The 27,375-nt window shown below is 41.4% G+C and overlaps 1 protein-coding gene across 1 annotated transcript; it reads left to right on the forward strand.

Annotated features, from left to right (window-relative positions):
* Positions 1–8,673: 8,673 nt before the first annotated feature.
* LOC117847852 (uncharacterized) lies at positions 8,674–26,059 on the forward strand. Its single transcript, XM_072292396.1, has 7 exons — positions 8,674–8,971; positions 9,203–9,634; positions 9,713–14,462; positions 16,685–17,854; positions 21,859–24,337; positions 24,733–25,144; positions 25,629–26,059. Exons 3-6 carry the CDS (start codon positions 14,043–14,045, stop codon positions 25,023–25,025), a joined length of 4,362 nt encoding a protein of 1,453 aa, XP_072148497.1. The 5' UTR covers positions 8,674–8,971; positions 9,203–9,634; positions 9,713–14,042; the 3' UTR covers positions 25,026–25,144; positions 25,629–26,059.
* The last annotated feature ends 1,316 nt before the right edge of the window (positions 26,060–27,375 follow it).

A 27,375-nucleotide genomic window follows, 5' to 3' on the forward strand; every position in this document is an offset into this window, starting at 1 on the left:
CTTTTCTTTTTGTTTTGAAATGACATTAGGTAGAATTTCTATACTTGATTTATGTCTTCAAAATTCTTGTTTTAAGCTAAAAATATAGGATACCTATAAACCTACCCTTAGCCTTGTTAGTTTGATTGTTGAATATTTTCAATGCATGATTTTCTTGTTGACATTGCTTCTCTTCTTATGAAATGGCTACCCTTGCTTTGTCGTTCTAAGCAATTCTTTTTGACTCAACTAATTGTGGAACAACATCGATTGTCTTTTCAACCTTGCTAGCCTTTGTTTTGCTAACCCTTTGCATCTGCATTTGCATTTGTTCCATCATTCATGTGTTAGCTTCATCTTCTCCTAAAAACTTTTATGATGAATACTTTCATATCTATGTAAATGTTTCAATTGGGCATTTTCCTTTGCAATCTTGTGTAAACGTGGTGTTTAAACTTGACTGCAGGCCATCATCATTCTGTTTTATAAACCTTGCTAGCTTTTCATATCATCTCCATATTGAATTGGTTGGTTTTTAAGTTTTGCAATGCGCTCTATTTTTCTTGTGCTATAAAGAGTTATTAATGTTGGGATAAGCGTGGTGTTTGACCTTGATTAACAATTTTTCTATGGTTATGAAGAATTTCAGCAACCTAGTTGTAAGCATGGTGCTGAGAACTTAGTTCAAACATTATCTTTGTTTATGATCCTACCTATCATTTGCATTCACACTTGCACTCACGTACACTCATTAGGTTTTTGTTTTTATTTTACTAGATTAGCTATGCCACAAGTTAAAGTCTTAGGGATGTTGTTGGTTTGTTGGCAATTATTTCTACTCCCGATAGTCACCTCGGGGGTAGTTTGTGCACTTGAATTGTTTTGTAGGCATGGTGAAGCGCTTTCATGAAAAGAGAAGAAGTTGAAGGACAATAAAGGCGACAAAAGTGAAGAAGCATAAAGACAAGCTTCGGACACTGAGAACAATAATCTCAACAATCACAAAAAGCTTGATCTTCTTCTTCCATGCCTAACACAATGCTAGGCATGGGGAAGGACTTGGCAAATGAAGAATACAAGGATCACAATCATCAGAAGATGTTTATTTTTCTTCTTTCATGCTAAGCACATGCTTAAGCATGGGGGAGGCTGCACTGAACTTCATCACAAGCATCAAAAGGACAGTAAATTCTTCCTCAACCTTTTCTTTGTCTATCTCTTTCTAAAATGCCTGCGTATATAAGCCTTCAAACATAGACTCAATGCAACTTTTGTATACTTCTCGATAATAACATGGCTACTAGGAGTACAACCTAGTTTTTATTTTCTTTAAATCATGATCACCATCACCTTGTGCCCACCATGATGTTAATGATTTTTGTATAATCTTGCTTATGGAAAAATGATGAAGGTTGCCGCTTTATTTTACCTACACAATGTTGTATATGACTTGACTAATTACTCTCTATTTAATGAACTTAAATTGATTAAATACCAGCTCTTTTAATTGTGGAGGTTAAATGACTAAATTCTAGACCCACAAACTCTATATTGCTCTTAAATCTGATGACCTGATAACTTGATTTATTTTTATTAAAAATTTATTCATATGCTATCTACATTTGTGAATCTCTTGCAAAGTTCTACCTACCAGAGCCTATATATATATGCATGATCTTTTATGATGAAATCTTTAGATTGCAAACTTATATTTTGATGAGTTGGATTAAGATTGATTTTTATAGTATGAGACTTAAAAGCTGGCCATCTCCTTTGTGTAAAGTTTTTCTTGCTAGCCTTTCTGTCCATGCATGGTGAATTTTACACTAAAAATTTTACACACCTCGTTGGGCATCCAACCTAAACCCAAATATATCATTTTTGTGACTACCTCCTTGACCACAACCTATTATTGAGTATAAAAAAATATTTTGACAAAGATTTAGAAGATTAATCAGTGCCTTTTAAAGAAAATCAAGACCTGGAGGCATCCACCAGTATGGAGAATAAAAAGCGAATAAAACAGAGGCCAGAAGGGGCTAGGCCGATCGGCCTGGACACCCTCAGGACGATCGGCCTGAGGTTTTTCCCCCTCTGTTCCCTCTGAAATTTGACGTGGAAGTCCCTCCAGAGGAATAAAATAATTTTTTCTGCAGAAGATCGAAGATTTTGGTACCTACATCAACAGTTTATCTTTCTTTCTTTTCATACTCGGGGACGGGCATCATCTAAGCATGGGGGAGGAGTCATCGCATTATCTGTAACTACTGCTGAGGAAAGTACTATATTGCACGAAGTTCTAAGGAGCAAAATGAAAAAAAATGTGGAAAAGGAAAGAAAGAAGAGAAAAATGAATGAAAAAGAGAAAAAAAATAAAGGAGAAAAAGAATAAAATGCTCCTCGGTTCTTTGAACCTCATTAAAAGTTCCAAGTGCTCTAAAGGTTAAGGATTGATCCATACTCACTTTCCAACCATGTGGAATCCGATAACGAGGACTTCATTTGTGCCATGGGATCATTCATTTGCCACTTCCACTTGTCCACTTATCTAAATGTGTGTGTTTCATCCCTCTCCCGCTCCAACATTTATCTTCCATGGCCTTTTTGACATGTCTCAGTAATCCCAATAGATCTCTCTCTTGGTTAGACAATATTTCAAATATAATGTTTTTTTAGGATTGTTTTTACCTACCAAGCTCCACATAAGCCTTCCACCTTCATATATGAGTAGAATAGGTTGAAAATAATCTACTATAGGCTTGAGTGACTTGATGAGATGAGTGTTTCCATGAGCTTTTGCAAGAGAATCTCACTTGTATTGGATTTGCAACTTTTTGAAAAACTCTTCATGACAAAATAAGGTACAGGTCTGAAGATCACTTAAGATCAAGAGCATTGTATTTATTTTATTGTGGCAGATTCTTTATTGCTAGTCTATCTTCCATGATGAAAAATAGCCGGTCACAACTTGAACTTTAAATGCTAAATACTTGAGAGAGCATAGTGTCTTGTTATGTATAACTGAGTGAAGGATGATGTTGAAAGGCAATGCTAATTTCCTGATTAAGCAAGTATCCTGTACTTGCTCGAGGACGAGTGAGGTTTAAGCATGGGGGAATTGTTGATGCTCGTTATTGACACAATTAAGCATGGGGGAATTGTATCCTGGACAGTCCATTGATCTTACAAACAAAAGATAACAGCATGGCAAAGATGGCTAGGGTTCCAACAAAATCTAAAGTTACTAATTAACAACATAGCAAAGGTAAAATAAGGTAACATAATCAAAGTAACACTTACTATTTTTGGCAAGGTGTATGTAGGATTACGGGGCAATCCAGTACGGTTCATCGACGATCATGGGCGGCGCCAGCCTGTTGAGCAGGAACGGGTATAGCAGGACCCTTCGCTCACTGGGATAGTCGATGTGGCAGGCACTCTTAACATCAGTGGCTGAGCAGCTGGCCACGGGACCCATGCGCAGCTGGCCTAGCCTCTAGGGCACTCCCAACCTCTAAGGCACTCCACCCACTGCATGCAAGCTTCATGTGGCGACGGCGCCTGGTAGGATATGGGGGTCGCGGTATTCTGGCGGTGGTGTCAGGGCTTCCCCCACAACTCCCTGATTGACCAGCTACGACCCCCGCATGTGCTGCAGAGCATGCGGGGCCCCATCAGGCTGGTCCTTCACTACGACGTCTTTGTCATGTCGCAGTCTCCGTATCTCTCCGCTGTCACGGTGGCCGGCAGGGATGGTGGGAGGGGGAGCATCAAGGATGGCCATTGTGTCACTTCGGCTCAGACGCGAGGGATGCGAGGACCAGCGCCGTCCGTTGGCACCTGAAATAACCCTATTTTCGCATATGCATTGTATTTTGGAGGATATTCTATTTTTGCTAAAAAATGGACCTAAAAGTATATTTTTGGATAAAGCCCCGAATGAGCAACGAACTTGTCAAAGGCGAAGGCTAGCAGGCTCAGAAAGAGCCCAGGATGATCAGCCTGGTGAAGCCCAAGCTAATCGGCCAGGGGTCTTCTGGCCTCCTCCGATGCTCATTTTTGGCAAGCACTCCTCCATGATTACTTAAGGGCTAAGTTTTCAAGGATATGGCAAGATGAGCTCGGGATCAAAGAAGGATCAAAAGAGGATCAAGCGGAGATTTGGAAGGACATCAAGGATCAATCTCATCCCGAAGCTATAAATGTGCCAGGCCCACATGCATGCGAAAATAAGCTTCCAGAACATCAGAGGAGACTTGGCGACAAAGTTGGACGTGAGGGTATAAAAGGAAGGGCCAAGCCAATTGGCCTGGGGCTTTCTTTGCGCCCTTCGCCTTCCAATTTCTACCATGGGTCCTCCAGACTATAAATATGCCCAAAATTCTACTGGCACGGAGATCCATCCACTAGAGGGAGCTGAAGGCCGCTACAAGTCTTCGAGGTTGTCTAGGAGATGGCTTAGGCTAGACCCTAGCCACCATGGTTGTCCCTGCGTGGCGAAACCATGGTGGAGTTCTGGAGCCGAGCCTTGTGATCATGAAGGCTTATGTATACACGATGGTGATATCAATCTAATCTTGTGCTTACTTTGATCTACTATGATGCATGCTTATTCTCATATGTCTATCTAGCATATGTTCTTAGTAGGAATAGATGTAATTATGGTGATTAGTCTATATCTTGCGGATACATCTTAGTAGTGCGTAGGATGGCAGAGTGATTACCTTCACGTGGTGACAGCATGTGGGAGGGAAAAGACCGAACGATTGCGTAATGTTGAGTAAGATCAATAGCAAGTATTGTGGGAGTCATTTGAGGTAAAACTTTGGAAAACCGGAGGCGTTAACACACACCTAGCAGTGGTGACCATAAGAAAGTAGGCCGCTTGCGAGATGCCTTTCTGAAACCACAGAACCAAAATCTCTGTGAAGAAGGTAGCTATTACCTTTTGGTAGCAAGCAAACCGGCAGTCAGGGTTTAGAAAGGTCCAAGAACACTTCACCATATCTCTCAATCCGTGATCGCACTTATTTTTAGGATGCCAATGGGTAGTGTTGCAGGAAGATGTCTCCGAGCAGTAGCTACCAATGGAAGAAGATGATAGAATATTCGGATGCTTAATAAAAGTCATTGTAACTTGAAATCAATGTTTAGTTTTGCACTTCATATTCTATATCCTATCAACTTCTAACACTAATCAGAATGCAAACATAAGGGTGGGATGAAATCGAAATCTACTGCCTTCAACCAAAATCCCCAATTCCAGAAATCCCCTTCCCTCTGACGAAAGGGGAAAGTAGCGGCAAAAAACAGAGAACTGACCTGACCGTAGCTCCTACTCCTTCCTTCGCTGCTAGGATGCGCCATTCCCGCCGTCCGTTGTAGATCTACGCATTGATGCCTCTAGGCTCAAGTCTTTGCCACAGCTAACAGGAGTGTGCTGGTGAGTCCCTTGCAATTTACACCGTTGCAGATATACCCGTTCCTCTAGCCTACAACTAAGAAGTGGACTACACTTATTAGAATTGTAATATAAAGAAACTGCCTTGTTCAAAATCAGAAATTGCATTATGTCTTAGTGGTAGTGCTGACTCTTCAAAAACAATAGGTTGTCGCAGGTTCGATCCTTGCTGTGGACACTATTACCTTTTCATTTGTCTTCCTTTATTTATCTCATACTGAGTTGTGGGACCCTGTCAGATTTTATTATCTCAGTCGCCAGTTGTATTATCAGACAACGCATTTGTATATATACTACCAGTATCTATATTATTAGTGTTCCTCAATTATGCAGTGAATTTTGAATGGTAAATATACTGGAATTAAATTGAAAGTAGATTAAACCAAAGCGGCATAATCAGATTGCATATTATAGCTATTATATTCATCACTACAAAGTTCATAATCATCATTCTTACTTATCCTAATTTGACAAATAGTACATCACAGCAACAATGATTTCTTGACCTTCTTCACCACATTGGTGGCCTATTCCAGGTGTCCCTTCACCTTCTGCAGCTCAGCGGCAGTCGCTTCAAGCTTCATGTTAGCCTTTGCACATTCTTCTTTTCACGACCTTACTTCCTCTTCAGCTTTTGCCTTCTTCTTCATCACCTTCATCATAATATCTTTAGTTTGAGCATCCTATTTAGGATTAACCCACATAAACGCCATGCATTTCAGCCCTTCACGCTACATACACTGATTACGTTCATAGAATTCTCCATTTACAACACTAACATCAAGAGTACAAGCAAGGTTTATTACAATTGAAACAAATTATCGTTTACCTCATTGCAGGATGCATACTGACGCCCAAGGTTGTCAAATGTCCAATTATACCTCACAAGGAGACCGTACCCGTGCTCGCAGTTATTTATAGGATCCACAACGATAAGATCATCATCAAGAGGCCTCGATCTGCCTCTACCAATGATTTCAAACACCTCTAGAAGCAAGTAAAATACAAGAACCTATCAATCCATAATATGATCCAAATTTAAAACCAACTCCATCATGAATCTAGTATGTTCAACCTAGATCCCCAAATCCAGAAATTCCCTTCCCTTGGACGATAGGGGAAAGTAGCGGCTCAAACGAGGGGACTGACCTCATCATGGCTCGTCATCCTCTCGTAGCCGGGAGGTGGCGCAATCACCCTCCCATCGCTGCTAGGATATGCCATTCCCATCGCGGGCCGTTGTAGATCTGCGCAGTGAAAGTCTTTGCGAAGCTAGTGAAGCGTCGTGCCGGCCATTCGATCGGGAAAGAGTCACCTAAAACTTACGTGTGGGACCCGATCACGGTAAAGACTTCCCATTCGATCAGTAACAGGTTTGACACAGGAGGAGCACATCTTCCTTTTATTTTACCACCCTATTTATCAGCTTAAACTTACATGTGGGATCCTGGTTGGTTTATGACATTTTCGCGGAGCTTATATCATCACGGAACCACCATGTAAACTAGTGACGATTTGTTTTTGGCTACAGTGGCAACTTTTATGATATTCTGTAACTTTGTCACTAAATTTGCTTGGATGTGAAACTTTGTGACATTTTCAGCCGAAAACGTCATAGATCTATGACGAGAACAAATGTGTCATAAAATTTTCATCATAGATCAACACATTTCTTGTAGTGGTTGATTTAGGGTCGGCAGGCCACTTAGAGCGTCTTCAATTGCCACATCGACGAAGGAAATAGCAAGTATGAGATTAGAAAAGTTACGGCAAATAAAGGAAAAAATAAAAAAAAGATGAAAGATGTGCTATTGATTGATTGAATACCAGTCAATCGGCCGTGGCCCTTTATATTTATAAGGAGGGGGGTATTATCCTATTAGCAGTCGAAACCCTTATTACAACTCTCGTGGCAAAATGCAACTCTTATTCAGATTATAAAGACTAAAACTAGTCGGACTGGTTTAGGAAGCTGGTGTGATCGGTTTTCCGTGGGTGCATTTTTTGTTAAGACCATAACTCCCTTATCCAAACTCCAAATAAAACATTCTTCACATGCATTTTGATCGTCTCGATGAGAGTTACGCCTTGGTGAAGTCTAATTTAGGGCCTATTTGGGAGGGGGAGATTTTAGCCCTCTCCTCCCAAACACTAGGGCTAAAAGGGCTAAAATGGAGGGGCTAAATTTTAGCCCCTCATAATCCATTAGCCCCTCCAAGGGGTGCTAAAATAGGCTAAAGGAGGCTAAAAGTGGTCCCCCCATACCAATTTCCACCCCCTTGCCCCAATCCCTTCTCTCTCCTCCCCGCACGCTCCGCCCGGCCCCTCCACCGTTGCCGCCGCCTCCGCCTCGTCTCGCCGGCCCCGCCACCGCCACCTTCCCTCCACCGGCCTCCCCTCCGCCTCCGCCGGGCTCCCCTCCGCTGGTCTCCCCTCCGCCGGGTCTCGCCGCCACCATTGGGCTTCCCTCCACCGGGCCCCGCTGCCTCTGTCGAGCTCTCCTCCGCCGGCCTCCTCTCCGCCGGGTCCTGCCGCCTCCGCCTCGGCCGGGCTCCCCTCCGCGCCGGCTGACCCCGCAGCGCACGGGCCACCGGCCGACCCCGCTGCTGGTGGTGGGGCGGCGCGCCTGTCGGCGGTGGTCCTGGCGGAGGTGATCTAGCCGCAGCTGATGGCCTCGTCGCCGTGTCCCCCGCCTCACCGCCGCCGCCGTTGACCCCCTCCCCATGGGCCTCTGGAGCTGGATCCATCGCCCAAGAAGCCAGCCGCGACGCCATCGCGCAAGGATGGGCCGAGGGAGGAGGAGGGGCAAGAATGCCGCGGCCGGAGGAGGAGCGGATGGCAGGTGGCGCTCGACGCTAATTCTTCTCTGATTCCATGCGAGTTGAGAAGTAAGAAGTAGAGGAAGGGTAAAGGAGAGAGGTAAATGAGGGGTAAAAGAGTCTTTTAGCGACCAAAGTGCTAAAGTTTAGTCCCTCATCCAAACACCCTAGGTGCTAATTAGTCCCAATATTTGAGAGGGCTAAAATTTAGCCCAGAGCTAAAGTTTAGCTCCTTCCTCCCAAACAGTACCTTACATGGCAACCGAGTCACACCTGAACGTGCTAATTTTGGTCGTCAACAATTCTTCTGTTCACATAACCGCTGCGGAGCATTTAATTCTACATCATTAAAGGCTGTTCACATAACCGGCTGCGGAGCATCTAATTCTACATCATTAAAGGCTGGCACAAATTCTTTAGCAATAAGCCTGGGCATCTTTCTTTTGAGTCTACTGGTAGACAACTGTCGTCCTTGACGTTCTGGTTAGCTTAGTCGTACAAACTCATATATACTGCCCTGTGATATATTCTTGCCTAACCTCATCTCTAAGCTCTATTATTCCAAGCCACCCACTAATAATTACCCAGGCGCAGCTAGCAAACCTGAGGTGCTCAGCGCCGGCGCCGTCAATGGGCATTCTAGCCTCGTACTGCTGCTGGTGCTTCCCACGGGAGGACAAGCCGAATTATCAAGAGGACGTTAGCTCACCAGGTATCTTACATTTCCCAACAGTCTGCCGTCGCCGATATCGTGATCCCTTCCTAACATTGTTGCTTCGAATGTTCATTTTTTCTTGTCCGTATTCATATTGGTTGAAATATTTTGTTGCTAATTATTTGTTTGATTGGGAGATCCTAATTGCACATAGCGCTACTACCAAATATATTTACGTACTAAGCTACAACAATTACTGTCGGCCACGCAAAATTCACACGTGAAAAGATTGCAAATTTCCCAGTCATCACGATCCGCCGCGCGCGCCGCCGCGGTTACCCGTGAAAGTACCAAATGACGGCTTGGACGGGTCGGCCGCGGCCGCCGGTGACGGGAGCAAGAAGGAAGCCGATAAAGCGTCACAAAATCCACCGGTGTTCGTGTATAAGAACGGGGATGGCGGTGCGACGGACGCCTGCAACTCAGACAACCGCAAGGCTTCTCCCGATGGTGTCTGTGGTTCAAAGGACAACCGCAAGGCTTCTCATACTATGAAAGGGGAAGCTGCTCCGGCATTGAAGATGATGACTCGTCCGGGGGGCAATGATCAGCCTGCTGCTGCTGCGGCCAACAATCGCCAAGGTGGTTGTGGCGATGATCATGTCGGGGAGATTGAAGATAAATATTAGATTATTATATATGCATGTCATGCTGATTGAGGTGAGCAACGATGATTTTTCTATAATTGTGATCTGAACACGCTGGCTGGCTGATCGATCCATATTTGTTCTACTGCAGGCCGCCAGGCTCTACAAAATTGAATAAGAAGATATTATGACCACAGTAAACATTTCTAGTGTACATTTTTTTCTTGGTTTACTTTAGGATTTAGATATATACCTTGTTGCGTGGCATTTCAGCTGCTTATCTCTTGCCTTGACAGCAATATAGCTTTTATTCTATAGAACTTTCGCAGCATACAGTGGTTCTAAAAGTTTGGTTATTTTTTGCTGCTAAAAATGTTATGGGCTCTGGGCCCAGGATGGGAGTCAGCATATATTGCTGCCGTGCAGTAAGCACGAGTTACTAGTGAAGAAATGAATTGCTAGCAAGGCAATATACGAGAGGTAAGTATTTTTTAGTTACACAAAACGTGGTCATATCTTCCTAAGCTAGTTATCTCCTAAGCAAGATTTACACAAAACGTTAAAGATATGACCTTCTAAATATCGTGAGGGTTTATATATAAATAAAAAGTATTTTTTAGTGACTAATATACGATTTACTAAAGTTCAGTAAAAAAAGAAATGAATTACTAAAAGAAATATAATCACAGGTCGATTCATATAAATGTAAGAGGCTTTCATGAAAATATGAACAGACGTGCAAGGTGGGTTGATTTCCATAATACTTGGGGCTTTTTTGAATGATATACACGACCTGGCTAGAAGAGGATGACAGGACCGCGAATTGATTGAAGGAAAGGTAAGACTTTTTTACAAAATGACATGATAGACGGAAGGAACACCGAACACTCCTACTTTATAGGTAGAGATAAGTTAAGTGGGTTGTTAGTGTAGAGATATCATTTTTATCAATTACTCCCTCCATCCCAAATTACTATTCGTTTTGGCTTTTCTAGATTCATAGCTTATGCTATGCACTTAGATATTTGCTATGTCTAGATACGTAGCAAAAGTTATATATCTAGAAAAGTCAAAACGAATAATAATTTGGGACGGAGGGAGTAGCTTGGTTTGTTAGTTTGTTAGCGCGAAGCTAGCTCTTTATATAAGCATCCTTATGATGTAATTTGGCAAGCTAGAAAAAAACCTTAAAAGCAGTTAGAGCCTCCATAGGTTTATTCTTGCTATCCCATCTATTCTGCTAGTAATAAATCCATAGCCCATAGGTATCGAAGTAAAAAAATGTCTGTGTTGTTGCTAGTGTGTGTCTACCCCTTTATGCTCTTTGTAAGCATACATCTACTCATTTTTATGCTACCTTCAAAATCATGCATGTCTATCACTATGTTCCCTCTACCTGGCTATTTTTTATCCCACATTCTAGAAATGTGGTGGTTTCGGTTATATTTTATGGTTTTAAATGAATAGCTCTCAGTCCTTTCAATCATGAAAAGTGCTCTCTTGGAATGTCAAAGGGAGCAATTCTGAGAAGAAATGAAACTCAATCAGGGAGAAATTTGTTGAAGCAGGATGTGAATTATTTGTCTCCAAGAAACAAAAAGGGATTTTTGACACCCATTTATTAAACAATTTTTCCCAAGTTATTTGAACAAATTTGTTTTCTTACCTTTTGTTGATTTCTTTAGTGATCAGCTATTATCTGGAATGGAAATAAATTTTCTGGGAACTTGCTTTTGGAAATGATTATGCTCAGTCAATAGAGTTCACATCTCTTCACTCGAGTGATTCTTCAGTACTCACTAATATTTTTTCCCTATGCACTAATGAAGGAGAATTCACACGGGTTCAAAGAGATTTCAATGCCACATGATATTGATTGGCTTATTGTGGGAGATTTCAATCTGATCAGAAAAATTGAAGATAGAAACAAACCAAGAGCCACATAAACAACATCCTTCTCTTTAATGAGGATATAAGTGCCTTGGGACTAGTGGAAATCCCCCTTAAAGGTTGACAGTTGACATGGTCCAGTGAAGTAAGAATCACCTCTCCTATAAAGGCTGGATTGGTTCTTTACTTCAGTATGCTGGACAAGTTCCTATCCCATGACCTTTGCTCATTCTTTAACCATGGAAACTTTAGATCATGTACCATGCATAATTTCCATTAATACTGACATACCTAAAGCAAGAATTTTTCAGGATGGAGTACAAGCACTTTATGTCAGTTGTGCAACATGCATGGAACCTGCTAGTTCAACAGATTGACACAGCTAGAATCATCACTGCAAAATTGACAAATCTTAGGAGAATTTTAAAAGCTTGGAGATAAAATATCTCAAGTTTAGAAGATTTATTTCCAAAGTCAAGCCACTTATTGAATTTCTTGATCTCCTAGAAGAGCATAGAGATCTGACCTTACATGTACATGAATGGAATTTCAGGGAGTCATTAAATCAACATCTCATATCCTTGCTAAACCATCAAAAGGTTTACTGGAAGCAAAGGGGATCAATAAAATTTGTGAAATATGGAGATGGAAATACTAAATTCTTTCATGCTAATGCTACTATTAAATCCAGGAAGAATGCATCACCTCTCTCTTAGATTCAACTGGGAATCAATGCTTTGATCATAATAGTAAGGCAACAATCTTGTGGGAAGCCTTCAAAGATAGATCGGGAAAGTCTGAATTCATTGATATTAACCACAACCTAGCTAGCAAACCTTCTGCAAGTTCACAATGATTTATCTTTCCTAGAAGAACCTTTTTCTAAAGAGGAGATTGACAATGTCATCAAAGCCATGGCTTCTGACAAATCACCTGGCCCCGATGACTTCAATACAGATTTCATTAAAAAATGCTGGCCAATTATATGCCATGACTTTTATGCTCTCATTGATAGTTTCCATAAGGGTGACCTCTGCATTAAAAGTATAAATGGTTCCCATGTCACTCTAATCCCAAAGAAAGAAAACCCCTCCACAGTTTCAAACTACATACCTATCACCCTTCTCAACTGCTCCATTAAAATTATCACCAAACTCCTGGCAAACAAATTGCAGTCAAAGATCATGGACCTCATCCACATCAACCAGTATGGATTCATCAAATCTAGAACGATTCAGGATTGTCTAGCTTGGTCCTTTGAGTACCTACATCTCTGCCATCAATAAAAAAAGAAGTCATCCTAAAGCTTGAATTTGAAAAGGCTTTTGACAAAATGGAACATCAATTCATGATCCAGTTCATGAAACACAAAGGCTTTGGGCCAAAGTGGTTGCACTAGATGGAAAGTGTGTGCCAGTTAAGGTTTTCCACTGCAGAAGAGGTGTTAAACAAGGTGATCCTCTATCACCTCTTCTCTTTATTCTTGCAACAGAATGTGTCCAGACATTGATTAACAGGGCTAAAGAGGAACATATACTGAAATTACCAATACAGATGGGTGCTAGGTTAGATTTCCCAATTATTCAATATGATGATGACACTCTTATTATTTTGGAAAGTGATGTAACACAATTGTCCTCCCTCCGAAACCTACTGAACAACTTTGCATAATATTTAGGCCTTAAAGGCAACTACTCCAAATCAGTGATTGTACCAATCAACACACCTGGAGACAAAATAGTTTTATTAGCGTCCACCCTAAACTGTGCAATTGGCTCTCTTTCGTTTACTTTTTGGAAATCAGTTAAAGACTTCACACCCCTTGTTGAGAAATATGAAAGCAGGTTACTTGTCACATCCAATCTCCTCACTCAAGGTGGTACGCTTATCCTAGTCAACTCAGTTTTGACATCACTCCCAACTTTCATAATGAGCACTACGAAGCTTCATGCTACTGTCATAAAACATATTGACAAATATAGGCGAACCATTCATGTAGGTATCGCATGCCCGCATGAGCCAGGTGAGCGAGCTAGCGTGCGCATATAGGGCTTTCCTTTTCTCCCACCACACATCTTGGTTGAGTGGAGACAATCCCTATATTTGCATCGGTCATCTTACACCTTCACTAGTAAAATGGGACTAACCATGTGCACCAATTACTCATGCTCATAGACTTTTTTAGTTTACTTGAAATTTCTAAAATATTAAATGAGCCAAGCTCATATATCCCAACATTACCAACATTAAAAAGGTTGATATGTTTAGCTAAGCATCGTCCAAGGTCTTCTCTTTTACTCTGTTATTTGCACTTACCTTTTCATGTTTCTTTTCCTTCGGCTTGCCTTTGCCTTTAGCGAAGGAGTGGACATCATTATAGGTAAGTGCGGTAAACGCTAAAGGAAATCATTGTATGTATATAATTACTACTATCTCTCTCTATATATATAATTAGGACTTATACTTATCGTACTTTTGCAGCATAGCTTTGCCTTATTTTACTGCTGAAGATTCCAGATGCCGGAGCACACACCACGCAATTAATCGAGGCGAAGCCATTCAGGAGGTGTTAAAAGACGTGCAGAGCTTAGATGCTGCTGGGAAGGCCAGGATCGAGTCTCCCAGGCACAAGAGTAGAAACACAGCAGCATCCCTTGCGTCCTTTCGCCCTGCCACATAGCAAGAGTAGATCTGAGCTGCCAAGCACTGAGGCGACAAGCGAGATGGAGACTGCCGTTGCGTGGTCGATCGCTGATAAGCTTGGTAGGCTCGTCTTGAGAGAGGCCAGTCTTCTCTGGAGCTTCAAGGACGATGTGTACGGCATGAAGGAGACCATGGAAAAGCTGGAAGACCGTATGCGATATGCTGACAATAGGAACTCCGGCGTGGTCGAGGAACCAGCTGAGATCGTACGGCTCCAGAAGAAATTCAGGTCCGTGGCCTACGACATTGAGGACGTCCTGGACGAGTCCAGTGCTATCGATGAACTCAAAAAGCAGAGACAAGACAAGGTACTTGTTTGAATAACACTTCCTGTGTACTTCGAAGTTAGATTGAAATCTCATATCCACTTTCTTTTGCTGGTTTTTATCCTCGACCTCCCATCGTAAACCAGTTGTAATTAAGACCCTATTTTAATTTACCGAGTTAGGTCTTGTGTAGTTTCCAGTTTAGGAGTGGTAAAATTGGCATTTTGCTATAAATGCGCAACTGTAGCGTTTCGTTTGTATTTGTGAATTATTGTTCAAATATTGACTAATTAGGCTCAAAAGATTCGTCTCGCAAAGTACAACAAAACTGTGAAATTAGTTTTTGATTTCGTCTACATTTAGTACTCCATGCATGTACTGCAAGTTTGATGTGATGGGAAATCTTCTTTTTGCATAGTGTCAAAGTTGGAAGTTTGGAGCGAACTAAACATGACCTTAGAAGCGATTTTGGTCCGGCCCCAGGTCCACCACATTGAGACAAGTTGTGCTAGCTGCTGACCTAGCTGACGTGGAAAGGAGAGTCACAGTGACGATAGATTGATTAGTTTTAGAAGGAACCGATGAGACGTCGTCAGCAGCGGAATGTTTCTTCACCTTTCACCTTGTACTTTCATTAAATGGAAAACAAAGATCGATCTGGCAGTTTGTCCCTTGTAGCCGCAATTAACTCCTTTGCCAACAGTCTCATGTATTGGCACGTAATCTTAATCTTGAGACGATCTATCAGACAATCACTAAAAATAATTTTGGTTGTCTCGTCATAATCTCAAATCCTTTAATTTGTGGATGTAATAAAATAATATTGTAAGTTGCATGGTAACCCCAACTCCTACAATGGTAGAATAGTGGTCTCATAGTCCTAGAATTCTGCCAATGAGGCAGTTGTTTCGCGAAACAAAGAACCTCTTTCTCGCTCCTTACCCTCTCTCATCCACATCAGTAAAAATCCTACATGCTATTACATGAGATGACATACGAGAATACTGACGTGTAGCAATGTACCTACTTTAAGGGTGTCAGGACGGCACATCCATATCCACTAGCATCCATGCACAAGGCTTTAGTACTGAGGCGGTGTCCCGTTTCTTTGTACTACTAGGAGGACTGATGAATTAGTAATAACCGAGCTTACTGTGTGTTATAGGGATGAAACTTATCTCTTATTTGATGAAACTCCCCCTTCTATCTCCTCATGATAATATTTCCAAGTTAGCAAACTGATGTAGTATAGACTTTAATGGTTATGAAACTCGCATGAAACTCTCAACGAGACTGGTATGATAACCATATTGTTTATGCACGTTTATATGTATCATTAATAATTCAATACATAACTATTGATAAATGATTTAACAAACGACAAATTGTATGAATTGTTTGTATAGTTGTTTTTAGAGTAAAATGCATTGCCAGTACTTCAGCTTGTTTGGCTGTGTCACTTAGGTACTCATACTCTCAAAATGCATATCTAGCTCTCTAAACTTAGGCTTGGGTATCATTTAGGTCCCTGTACTCTTAAAATGCGGATTTTACTCCCTAAACTTGGCTTTGGGTGTCATATAGGTCCCTAAACTCTTGAAATGCAGTGTCATCGCACTAATAGAACATGATAAGATCAAATTTATGCTTTCAAGTAAGCTATTAATTTTATTGGCACATTTCCTGACTTGTTTTATTAGCCCTTCAACTTTGCCCCATATTCATATAGTAATTTATCTTATGAACCCCTGATTTATGTTTAGTAAGTGCAACTATGAATTATTCAAATTTAAATAATATTCCAAGAATAATAGAGCACGCATGTCATGCGGACTTAGTAAGTTAAGATATTGCATCCAAAATAAAAGATCAATCTTTCTAGATTCAATAGATCAATATTCTCCACACACTTTGAGTTGAAATTCACTTTTTTGTATATATGCATCTATATAGTGTATGTCTAGATGCATACAAACACATATGAATTTAGAAAAGTTAAAATAATCTATAATTTGAAACAGAAGAAGGAGATGCTTACTACCTAACTAGTGCATGCATGCCTTTAGGAGAGTCTGTGTACATGCCGCCCTCATGCACCTCAGCTCCATGCACCGCTCGGTTCCATCCCACGCTGCTGCGGTGCTCACCGTGGATCACTATGTGAAAAAAAAAGTCAATTGTGGCAAACGGCAACTTGTTGGGGCTAAAACGCAGTGCTGCAGTTAATATCCATTATTTTAACCATTTCTAATTTATTTTTACAGGTCAAGTCCTTTTTTGCTGATTCCAATCCAATTTACAAGAGGCACACCATGGTCCACAAAATAAAGAAAATTAAGGATGAGTTGGATATTGTTGAAAAAGAGGCTGAACACCTCAATCTTGTTTATCCCAGTGCACCGACAAGAAGTGAGGGGATTGTAGCTGAAGCTAATATTGCACGTACATATTTTATAGACACTGAAATAATGGTAGGCAGGGAAAAAGAAAAGGTACACATAATGAAGTTGCTACTAAAAAGTGAAGCTGATGAGGATATCTCCATCATTCCAATTGTTGGTCTCGGTGGCATTGGAAAGACAACACTGGCTGGAGCAGTTTTCAGAGACAAGACAACAAGCATTTTTGATCTGAAGGTATGGGTTCATGTGTCGAAGAAGTTTGATCTGCTAACAATTGGGAAAAAGATCATATCAAGCAGGGGTGATGAAAACAGTGGCACCTCAATTAATGATGATTTTCCATGTATAAAAGAACAAATAAAAATACTCCCTCCAAGAAGATATCTGATAATCTTGGATGATGTGTGGGAAGAAGATAAAGTCAAATTGCAACATCTGATGGAAATGTTACAATATGGTAAAAAGGGCAGTAAGATCGTAATGACTACCCGTTCAAAAAAAGTAGTTGATGTAGTTGATCAACTGCGTACTGTTTTTCCTGCAAAGGAAGTAAAAATCTACCATGTGACCTTGAACATTTTGTCAGATAATAACTGCTGGAAGGTGATGTGGCAAAGGGAATTAGGATCAGATAAAAACCTAGGAGAAGGCTTAGAAGAAATCGGGAAGGAAATTGCGAAGAAGTGTGGGGGTCTACCACTACTGGCATGTTCTCTTGGATATTTAATGTCCAGGCGCAAGACTACAGAGGCATGGGAAGATATAAGAGATAGGATTATTTCGAATCCTAAAGCAGACTGTGTAAAAGACATTTTAAATTGCCTTAAGTTGAGCTACCACTGCATGCCTTTCAACTTCAAGCTGTGCTTTACATACTGTGCTGTTTTCCCCAAGGGTTTTGCTATCAATAGTGATATTCTGATCCAACAGTGGAGCGCCCTTGGATATATTAAATCAGTTGAAGAAGGTAAAAGTTGTATCGACGACTATCTTCTGGGGATGTCCTTTCTTCAAATTTCACCGTCCTCGCAGGTTAGTGCCATAGTGGCAATGTTTCATTCCCTTTAGTTGCTTGCAACATGGCATTATGCTAACAAAAACAATGTTGAACTTCAAATATTTAGTATCATAGGCAATGGTTCTAAATATGCCGTGGAAGTCCGCTCTTGATCTGTTATCATTAAAAGTGAATGGTACTATACATCTACCTCGAAAGGAGCTCTAAAATAACTCATGATGCTAATTTCGAAATGTTACTAATGTATTATGAGCATGTCTTATTCTGGTTTCTAGACTTCGATCTGCCTCAGTGCCCATCTAATCCCCACTCTTTACCTTGGCCTGAAGTCTGCCAAGCAAAGAAAACCAAACCTGAAGTTAGAGATAAGATCTTTTGAAAAGAATTGGGTTGTCTAGTAGGGCAGGATTGTAATGGCAAGCTCCTCTAGGATGATAATTATCAATAAATGTTGGAAAAGGAATAAAAAGATATATTCTTTTCTTGCATATATCCGCCTCTCTCAACTGCATATACCTTGGGAGGCCCTAGTTGCATGCCATCGTGACCCTGATCATTATTACCACAATCATTGAGTCCGATCACTACTGAGGCCCTCATCCAGTCATCTGGTCTGCCATCAACTAGAACTATTACATCCACTCGGATATAACCTTAATAACACTAACTGTAATGGTGACATTTTCAAATCTAGAGCTATTTTACTGCAGGGTTTTGTGGATCTAAATGATTTGTCCTCTATTCCTCTGCTTTACCCGTGGTGTCACTTACAATGCATATCTGAGACTAGAGGGACCTACCTCCAAGTGTTATAAATATTCCACTTATGTTTTGGAAAATCCGCATGACTCCTGAACCATGTAACCAACCACGATCAGACACATAAATTTGGTGAATCTAAAATATATATTAGTCTCTAGCACACATGTATGACTCCTGAATTATGTCACCAACTATGACCAATTGTGTATATGAGATTAATTCCAGTCTGATCATGCGGGTTAACAGCCTGCAGAGCTGATCCTGCAAAACAAACGTAGCTCTGCCGTCGTGCTATACCCGGGTCAAATATGTATGTACATAAAAGATATTCCAGTAAAGTGCTTTCAATTAATTCCTCTACGTAGGATCTAGGATACCAACTAAAGGGAAGTGAATAGGCGGTTTCAACTAAAAATACAACACTAAATAAAGCTAGGTGAGGGTTTGTAACCTAGGGTGACAAAATACAATTCAATCTCTAAGAATGCAATCGCTCAAAGTAAATTGCAGTAGTGAAATTGAGCAAAAGAAAAAACCGAAGACAAGAGAAGAATTTATCCCATGGTGTCGCTGACTTGGTGGTCACCCCTAATCCACGGTGAGGTGGATTCAATGTTCCAACCACTTCTCTATCAAGACTCCGCTTGATCTTGAGCCATCTTGGATCAAATAACCTCGATTCCACTAGAGTTGCTCTTCACCGATCCGGCGAGATGAGCACAAGAACCTCTCGCAAGAATAACTGGGACTCCTTCACAATCTTCTTGAAGGGTTTAACAGTTCCACAGCCTCCAAGTTGTCTAGGAGGCGACAACCTCCAAGAGTAACAAGTTGACGATGCTTGCTTGAAGACTCCCTAGTACTACAAAGCTCAAACTCTTGATACAATACACTAGAATCCTCTCAATCTCACAAGAATGCAACCTCTAAGCAAAGAGAGTGAGAGAGAGGAGAAGAATGGTTCAAGTATGTGAAGAAAGCTTTCCAAAATGCCAAGAGACCTCACCCAAGGCTAGACGTGAGGTATATATAGAGCCATCCCCTAATCTAGCCGTTACATTCAAAATGCATGAAAATAGGGGTTTGGCGGACCGTCCGTTGACGAGATCGGACTGTCCGCCATTCAACTCAATAGCTATATTGACAATAAATGTGTGTTAGAACTATCCATTACATGTCAGGTGAACCATTCGGCCTTAACTCCTTATAGGCGCGGACCGTCCACGGTTCAAGAGTCCAACCACGCAGCCAGCTATTAGACACGTCCAGAACATGTCCAACTGCAAGAATTACTACGGCGGACCGTTCGCCTTAGGGGACCGGACCATCCGCCGATCATTTTGCCCACGCACAAGTTAGGTGACAAACCGTGGACCGTCCGCTGTTCACGTTCAAGCACCACACAGAACCAACAATGGTTCTATCGAAATTTACGACAATCCCTTAGGGCTGGACCATCCTCCGTTCACACTCAAGCACCACACAGAACCTGTAGAACAAGCAACGGACCCTCCGCCCTTCAACTTTTCAGTACAATAGAACACTCTCAAACATGGTTAAATCAAATAACGGAGACCATCTGGGCGTTAACCATTTTATAAAAAACTGATTTTATCATTGTTCTTTCCACTTTTTCAAACGATATACTATCACATATGCATACAACTCAATTGTTTGAATAAAGTAGCACTATAGAACCGTTAAGAAAATAAAATTAACCCCTCTTGATAGTACTGCTATCTAGTCTACAAATCGGGTCAATTATCATCCACTAAGTACTTCTTGACCGGTAAAATAGAAAAGCCCTACAATATATGGGCCTGTTCGCTTCAGCTTATAAGCCGGCTGAAAAGCTGAAACGGCTGATTTGTTGTGAGAGGAAAACACTGTTTGGTGGCTGATAAGCCGGCTGAATAAGCTGAAGCGAACAGGCCGATACCTTTGCCTTGAGCTCTTCAATGTTAATTCATCCAAGCTATCACCATAGCATCCATTGAAGCTTAATTCATCTACGGAACTAACCTATACTCATATCTCATTAATTACCAAACCTAAATTAGGGGCCTAGATGCTTTCACTCTACTATATTCCAGCACAATAGTTCTCAGCACCTCGAGTACCACTTTCTCGAGTTGGATTCCACATCAATTATTCTCTTTCGTATCTGAATAATTCCACATTGAGTTGAACAATGACCATAATATATAAACAAAGTTGAAAAGCCACATAAAACCCAACATTTACGAAGACTAACACATCATCGAGCACTCCAAATCGGTACATTTAAGTTCTAGGACAAATGTTATTTAAAGTTGAAATTTAAGAGCAAGTATTGATACGTGTGATGTTTTATATCTCTAATTAAATATAGACAATAAAATGGAAAATGATCAATGGGCAAAAATATAATAAATAATGGAGCATATTATAACACTTTAAGTAAAGGGCTGAAATATTGTATATCTCAGCCCCCATATAGGATATATACATGTAGCAATTCAGTTTGGTTTCTCGTTAATTTACCAAAATTATCTAGTGTAACAATTAAGCACTCTGACATCATATGGATGTACAACTCAATTTAACATTCTTCTTTAAGAAAAATGACACATGCACAACCTATGATCTATCCTTCGTATTCTCAGTTTGTTAATTCTAGAATATTGCAATAAGGATAAATTAAACCCTGCACCAATAAGCATTTGGCTATAATGGACAATTTAAATCCGAGTTGGCATTTCTGAAGCACAAGATAGTTGACTCAACACTTCACATATTTGTTTTTTTCCTTGTACTATTTTTCTATAATATATAGATCGTCACGTACCATCAGATCACAGTGAATTAATCACTTTTATTTAAATTCGTTTTTATATTCTGTAAACAAAAAAAGCAGATTGACATGTTGGGTTAAGGGTTTTTGCTCCACTCCCTCCTTCCTTCTCACACATACATGTATGTGAAACCCTTTGATTTGATTCAAATACAAAGTACAGGGCATCCCCTTGGCCTACCATACTGACAAGTAAAAACCAGATTAACAGTTTAAGTTATTGTTTGGGCTATAGCTAGGACACCTTTATATTGATTATATTAACTGATTGCTTATTTTTCTATATAGTTGTAAGGTTTATGTTGATTTACCTTTTTTTTTTGAACAAGCTAAACTGGATTTACCTTCATAGTTATGGATGACTGCACAACTAATAGTAATACCTTATTATATGCAGGTTGCTCCAATGCTTATTATATGCAGGTTGCTCCAATGCATTCCAGAGCTCCCTACAAGCTCATCATGCATGATATGGTGCACGAACTTGCAAAAGAAATTGCTGACAATGAGACAGTTATTCGAGATGATCCAGGAAAAATGATATGGAGTAAATCTGAAAAGCATTATTGCCGACATATGCATCTAGTCAATTATGATAAGGAGCAATCAGAGGTTCTCAGAAAGGTTCCTGGAAAAATTAGATCTCTTCATTTTACAGGGTGCAGTAGAATGCTGCTTCAACAGAATTCATTCTCCAAAGCCAAGTATCTGCGTGTCCTGGACATAAGTGGATGCTCCAGAGAAGGGCAACATACTCCAGGCAGCACAGCAATGTTATTGCCATCTAACATGGATCGACTCATGCTGCTAAGGTACCTTGATGCCTCAGGGTTGCCAATTTCAACACTTCCAAATTCATTGCTTAGACTTCAAAGTATGCAGACTCTTATTCTTTCCAACTGCACACTCGAAACCCTTCCAGATGATATTGGCAGCCTCCTCAAACTTTGTTATTTGGACCTATCTGGCAATAGAAGCCTTAAAGAACTACCCAAATCACTGGGGAACCTCAGCAGACTCTCTTTCCTCAACCTATCAGGGTGTTCTAAACTCAAAGAGGTGCCTGAAACAATTCATTTGCTTCAATGTTTGCGTCATCTAGACATGTCAGGCTGCTGTGAGCTTCAAAAGCTTCCAGATGAGATCTGTATCCTCCCAAAGCTCTTGGTCTTAAACTTGTCAAGTTGTTGCAACCTAACCAAACTACCTGACAAACTTGAACTGAAGACTTTAGAGCATATGAACCTATCAAGTTGCCATGAACTACAAAACCTGCCGCAAAATTTTGGCAAGCTTTGCAATCTTAAGTTCTTAAACCTCTCTGATTGCCACAAGGTTCAAGTTTTACCTGATTCCTTTTGCAATCTTACGAATTTGAAAGAACTAAACCTTTCAGACTGCCATGATATCAGAGAACTCCCAGAATGTATTAATAACCTATCCAGGCTTCATTCTCTGAACCTAACAAGTTGTTATAAGCTTCAATCGTTGCCTAGTACATTCTGCAAAATGTCTGAGTTGAAGCATCTCAATTTGTCATACTGTGCAAGACTTAAGAAGCTTCCCATGTCATTTGGGGAACTGAGGCTTCAAACATTGGACATAAGTTGTTGTGTTACTCTCCATGACTTGCCTGAAGGTATTAACAAGATGACTAGTCTCACCCAACTTCACGTCACATCAGGACATCCTAGTATGTTTACAAAGGCTCAAACCATCAAGAAGGATCTAAATATCACCAACCGCAATGTGCATGATGTTAGTGTGATTGATGATGGAAAATGTCAGGAGTTAGAAATTACAGACCTACTGAATGTCAATCATCTAGAAAATATAGACAGAACTAATCTACATGATAATCCAGAGCTTCGGGTGCTACGACTTCGCTGGGATTGTAGTATCTTGGAGAAGCAGACAGATGCAGGGAATCTTGATTGCAGTATCTCAGAGAAGAGGATAGATGAGGGGAGTCTTAAGTGCAGTAAACCGGAAAAGAAGACAGATCTGGGAAAACAGGTGTTGGAGAACCTCATACCTCCTCGAAGTCTTGAAGACTTTGCGTTATTTGGATATCCGAGTAAGGACTTCCCTACCTGGATCCATGACATCTCCTCCTATCTCCCTAATGTCCACAGCATCTACCTCTATAAAGCAGAATGCCATTCCCTTCCACCAATTGGACGACTGCCAAATCTTAGATATTTGGTAATAAACAGCGTTCCCAACATTACAAAAATCGGCAAAGAATTCTATGGGAAAGAAGGAACCTGTAACAAGTTAAGATTTATTTCATTGGAATCATTGGATAACTTGGCTGAATGGTGGACAACACGGTCAGGCCACAAACATGAAGATTTCTTAATCCCTAATTTACTTCGGTTGGAAGTAAAAGATTGTGCAAAGTTGAAGTTCCTGCCATATCCACCCAAGACTATGTACTGGTACTTGCACAGCAGTGAAGAAGTGTTGCCTGAACATGGGTATGGATTGCTTTCATCCTCTACTCTGCCTTTTAGTGTGCACATCGTGGACTGCAGGTTTTCTCTTGATAAATGGGCTAGACTTCAGCACCTCGCCACACTTGAAGTACTTGGAATTGTCGGCTGTAGAGACTTGAGTACCTTGCCGGAGATATTCCAATGTTTTGGCAATCTAAGAAACTTATATCTGAGATCGTGGGAGAAGCTAGAGATACTGCCGGAGTGGTTGGGGCAGCTCATTTCTCTTGAAGTTCTACGAATCAAAAGTTGCCCCCGCCTAAAATGTTTGCCTGAAAGCATACGGAATCTCACCGCTCTGAAGAAGCTATACATTTCAGATTGTCCAAAACTGATTGAAGGGGAGGATGACCATAAGATTTCTCACGTCCCAGAAAAAAAGTTCATTGGTGTCTTGTCCCAAGGTTTGTTCTTGTCTGCCTGCCATGTGAAATTGCGATTTCAGTGTTTGTACAGCAACCAAAAAAAGTAGCAAACTTTCGATTTGAATCTTTATGGAAAAGGATTAAAAAGAAAAAAATACAACTTTTCAGTGATTTGCATATCCAGAATTGGAAACTTAGTAGTTGAATCAATGCTCTTAGTGTCTTTGGACCAAAGGCATGGTGCTGCCTTCTATAGAAAGCAAAATTGACACTGTGAGTCTTGATTGTTGTCCGGGATGAATATAGTTCGTATTTGACCAACTTGACTTTGATTGTCCTTGCAATACACTTTATGTTTTTCTCGTGATTCTGGACGTGCATATAGGATGCTTACTGTTGAATCTGGAAGTGTAACCGACTGTATTGTTATATAGGTATTCCAATGAAGCCTCAGGGATCTAGGCATTCAGATATGCAGAAACTGCTTGGCTTCTCTTTAGTAGGTGTTGTCTCACTCTGTCTCTACATCTTGGCGCGGTCAGGTCTGTGTTTTGTTAACTCTTTTGAGTTATGCACTATACACGAATATTTAGTTGTGTGGATCATCGATCGAACCCTCACTATGTGTATTCTTTTTATTTTGCTAAGTAGTTGTGAGTACCTTTGTCTGCTCGATCATGTGCCATCATTGACATGTTACATTGTTGCAGAACTTATATCAAGCTGAGTTGAAGAAACCATGCATGAATCTGACCTGACCTAGGATTTGAAGTAGAAGCTGTCACGAGATGAGATCATCACCACTCAATTCAAGCGATTGATATTCCATCTAAAAGTTAAAGGCAGGTAATCAGCACTGTGTTCTCTCAATTCCTTGTTACTCCTGTGCCAATGAACTCGCTCGCAATATATTCCTTCTATTTAATTATTTCAAGGGCGTATGCTAGAACAACATAGCTAACTGACATCCACACTATATATCATGTTTTAGATCATCGAGTGCAAGTTTATGATTGCCTTACCTTATTGTGGTGATATATCTAATCAGTTTTGCTATGTTTTATGTAATGCTTGAAATTATTCTATATATCATTGCAATCAAATTGTAGGCCGTTGGAGATTTTTTTTAGTATTGAGTGCTAACCTAGTGCAATTAATGAGTCAGAAGATGAATGCTTAACAATATAACGGTTCAAGATTAAAAATGTTTTATCAAGTGAGAATGTGTGTATGCTCCCATATTTTTTGTTTCATTTACACCACGCTGATTATAGAATAGATGAGGCTGGGTTCTTCTTTGACGCTTCGACATTGCTGGCATACGTTTCAGGCAACGAATGGTACTACGGAACAGGCATCTCCTGAGCTACCGTGGTCTGCAATGACACAAAGGGTTAATAGTAACTAATTAACTACGAAATTAATAATGACTCAGAAAACTGTAAATGAACATTTTTTTATTTGCCGCTTCCATATAAGTTCTGTGAAGTATGTTACTGCTGCTGGTGATGAGCCTGCATTAGTACGTGTGGTAGCAGCAGATCGGTGCAATTACCAAGACCAGTACCCATGGACAATTTTGCTGATGTTTAGGTGTTGTGTACGACCGTATTTTGTTCTATTCTCACTTTGTTTTGTTAACATGTACTGAGAGCCTGCAACAGCAACCACTGAAAACATGCCAAACAATTGTTCAGAAAACGTGTTTTCTGATGGCTAATATTCTATCCATATACATGTATAAAAATCATTGTGGCTCAATATTTATTCACATTCGTTGGTAAATGGAGGCTCATTTATGTAATGGCGCCTTTAATCATTTTGGTAAAATAGAGTCTTCTTTCTTTAGTCTTGCTTTTCTTTTGACGGAGGAAAAAGTGATCGTGCTGCTATCCTGTCTTAAAAAACTATTGTCAGGGATGTGTCGGTGGGTGGGTTGAAAGGGTCCTGATCATTTCATATAACCAGAAGGTGTGCGAGGTGTCGTAACTAATCGATGACAACGTGCTGGAGTTTATTGTTTGCAAACTTAAATTACCTACTGTAATATTTGCATAGTGCCATTTTACCAGTTCTTTGTCTGCATGTCACGTTTACATTGCAACATCTAATTTTTAACAAGCCTTGGTTTTAGGCTTCTAGTGTATTGCCCTTCTATTACACTGTACCCTCCATGGACCCTTTTCTTTTTTTTTTGTCCTGTGTATAACGTTCACTACCGGAAAGAATAAGTTTGCCGAGTGCCCGAAGCACTTGGCGAAGGCCCCAAAACACTCGGCAAACAGTTTGCTGAGTGTAACACTCGGCGAACAAGACTCGGCGAAGTTTCCCTCGGCAAACAGTGGATTTGCCGAGTGTCGAACGTCGTGGCAAAAAACACTCAGCAATGATTTTTTGGAAAAAATAAAAAAACAAGCTAGCACCACCGCCGGCCGCCACCACTGCCGTCGGCCGCCGCCACCCTTGCCTCCCGCCGCCAGGCCACGAACCCCGCTGCCACCAGGCCGCTACCCTTGCCTCCCGCCGCCACGCCACGAAACCTACCGCCATCCACTAACAGCGCCGCCGCCGCGCCACTAGCCCCCACCACCACCGCGCCACCAGCCCCCGCCGGTACTGGAAGCCCGCCACCGACACCACCCGGAGCTGCCGCCGACATCTCCCGGAGCTCCTGGACGGCTCTGTGGCCCGTGCCGCCCCTAGCCCGCGTCGCCCCTGGCCCGCCCCAGATCCGGAGGGGAGAGAGCTGGGGGCCACCGGATCCGCGCCGGAGGGGAAGAAGGGGGCGCGGATCCGGCCGGAGGGGAGGGAGCCGGGGAAGAAGAGGCCGGATCCGCCTGGAGGGGAGGGAGCCGGGGAAGGAGAGGCCGGATCCGGCCGGAGCGGAGGGAGCCGGGGAAGGAGAGGGAGGGCGGCGGTGGGGCCGGGCGCCGGGCGGCGGTGACAGGGAGAGAGGAAGGTGGGGGGTGGCGGAGGAATGAAGACGAGAGGGCCTGGTGCGGTGCTGGTCGGGGACTATAAGTCCTGCACGGTTGGGAAAAAATTCGCCGAGTGTCCTAGGTGTGACACTCGGTGAA

This window comes from Setaria viridis, chromosome 3 (assembly GCF_005286985.2).
Source record: "Setaria viridis chromosome 3, Setaria_viridis_v4.0, whole genome shotgun sequence".
In the NCBI taxonomy this organism is placed as follows: Eukaryota; Viridiplantae; Streptophyta; class Magnoliopsida; order Poales; family Poaceae; genus Setaria; species Setaria viridis.

Bases quoted from the DNA above. Each gene is read 5' to 3' on its own strand.
- LOC117847852 (XM_072292396.1), top strand. From the start codon at position 14,043: ATGCTGCTGGGAAGGCCAGGATCGAGTCTCCCAGGCACAAGAGTAGAA. The intron at 17,855-21,858 runs GTTAGTGCCATA...TATTATATGCAG, and splicing joins AAATTTCACCGTCCTCGCAG to GTTGCTCCAATGCATTCCAG. The intron at 24,338-24,732 runs GTTTGTTCTTGT...ATTGTTATATAG, and splicing joins CATTGGTGTCTTGTCCCAAG to GTATTCCAATGAAGCCTCAG.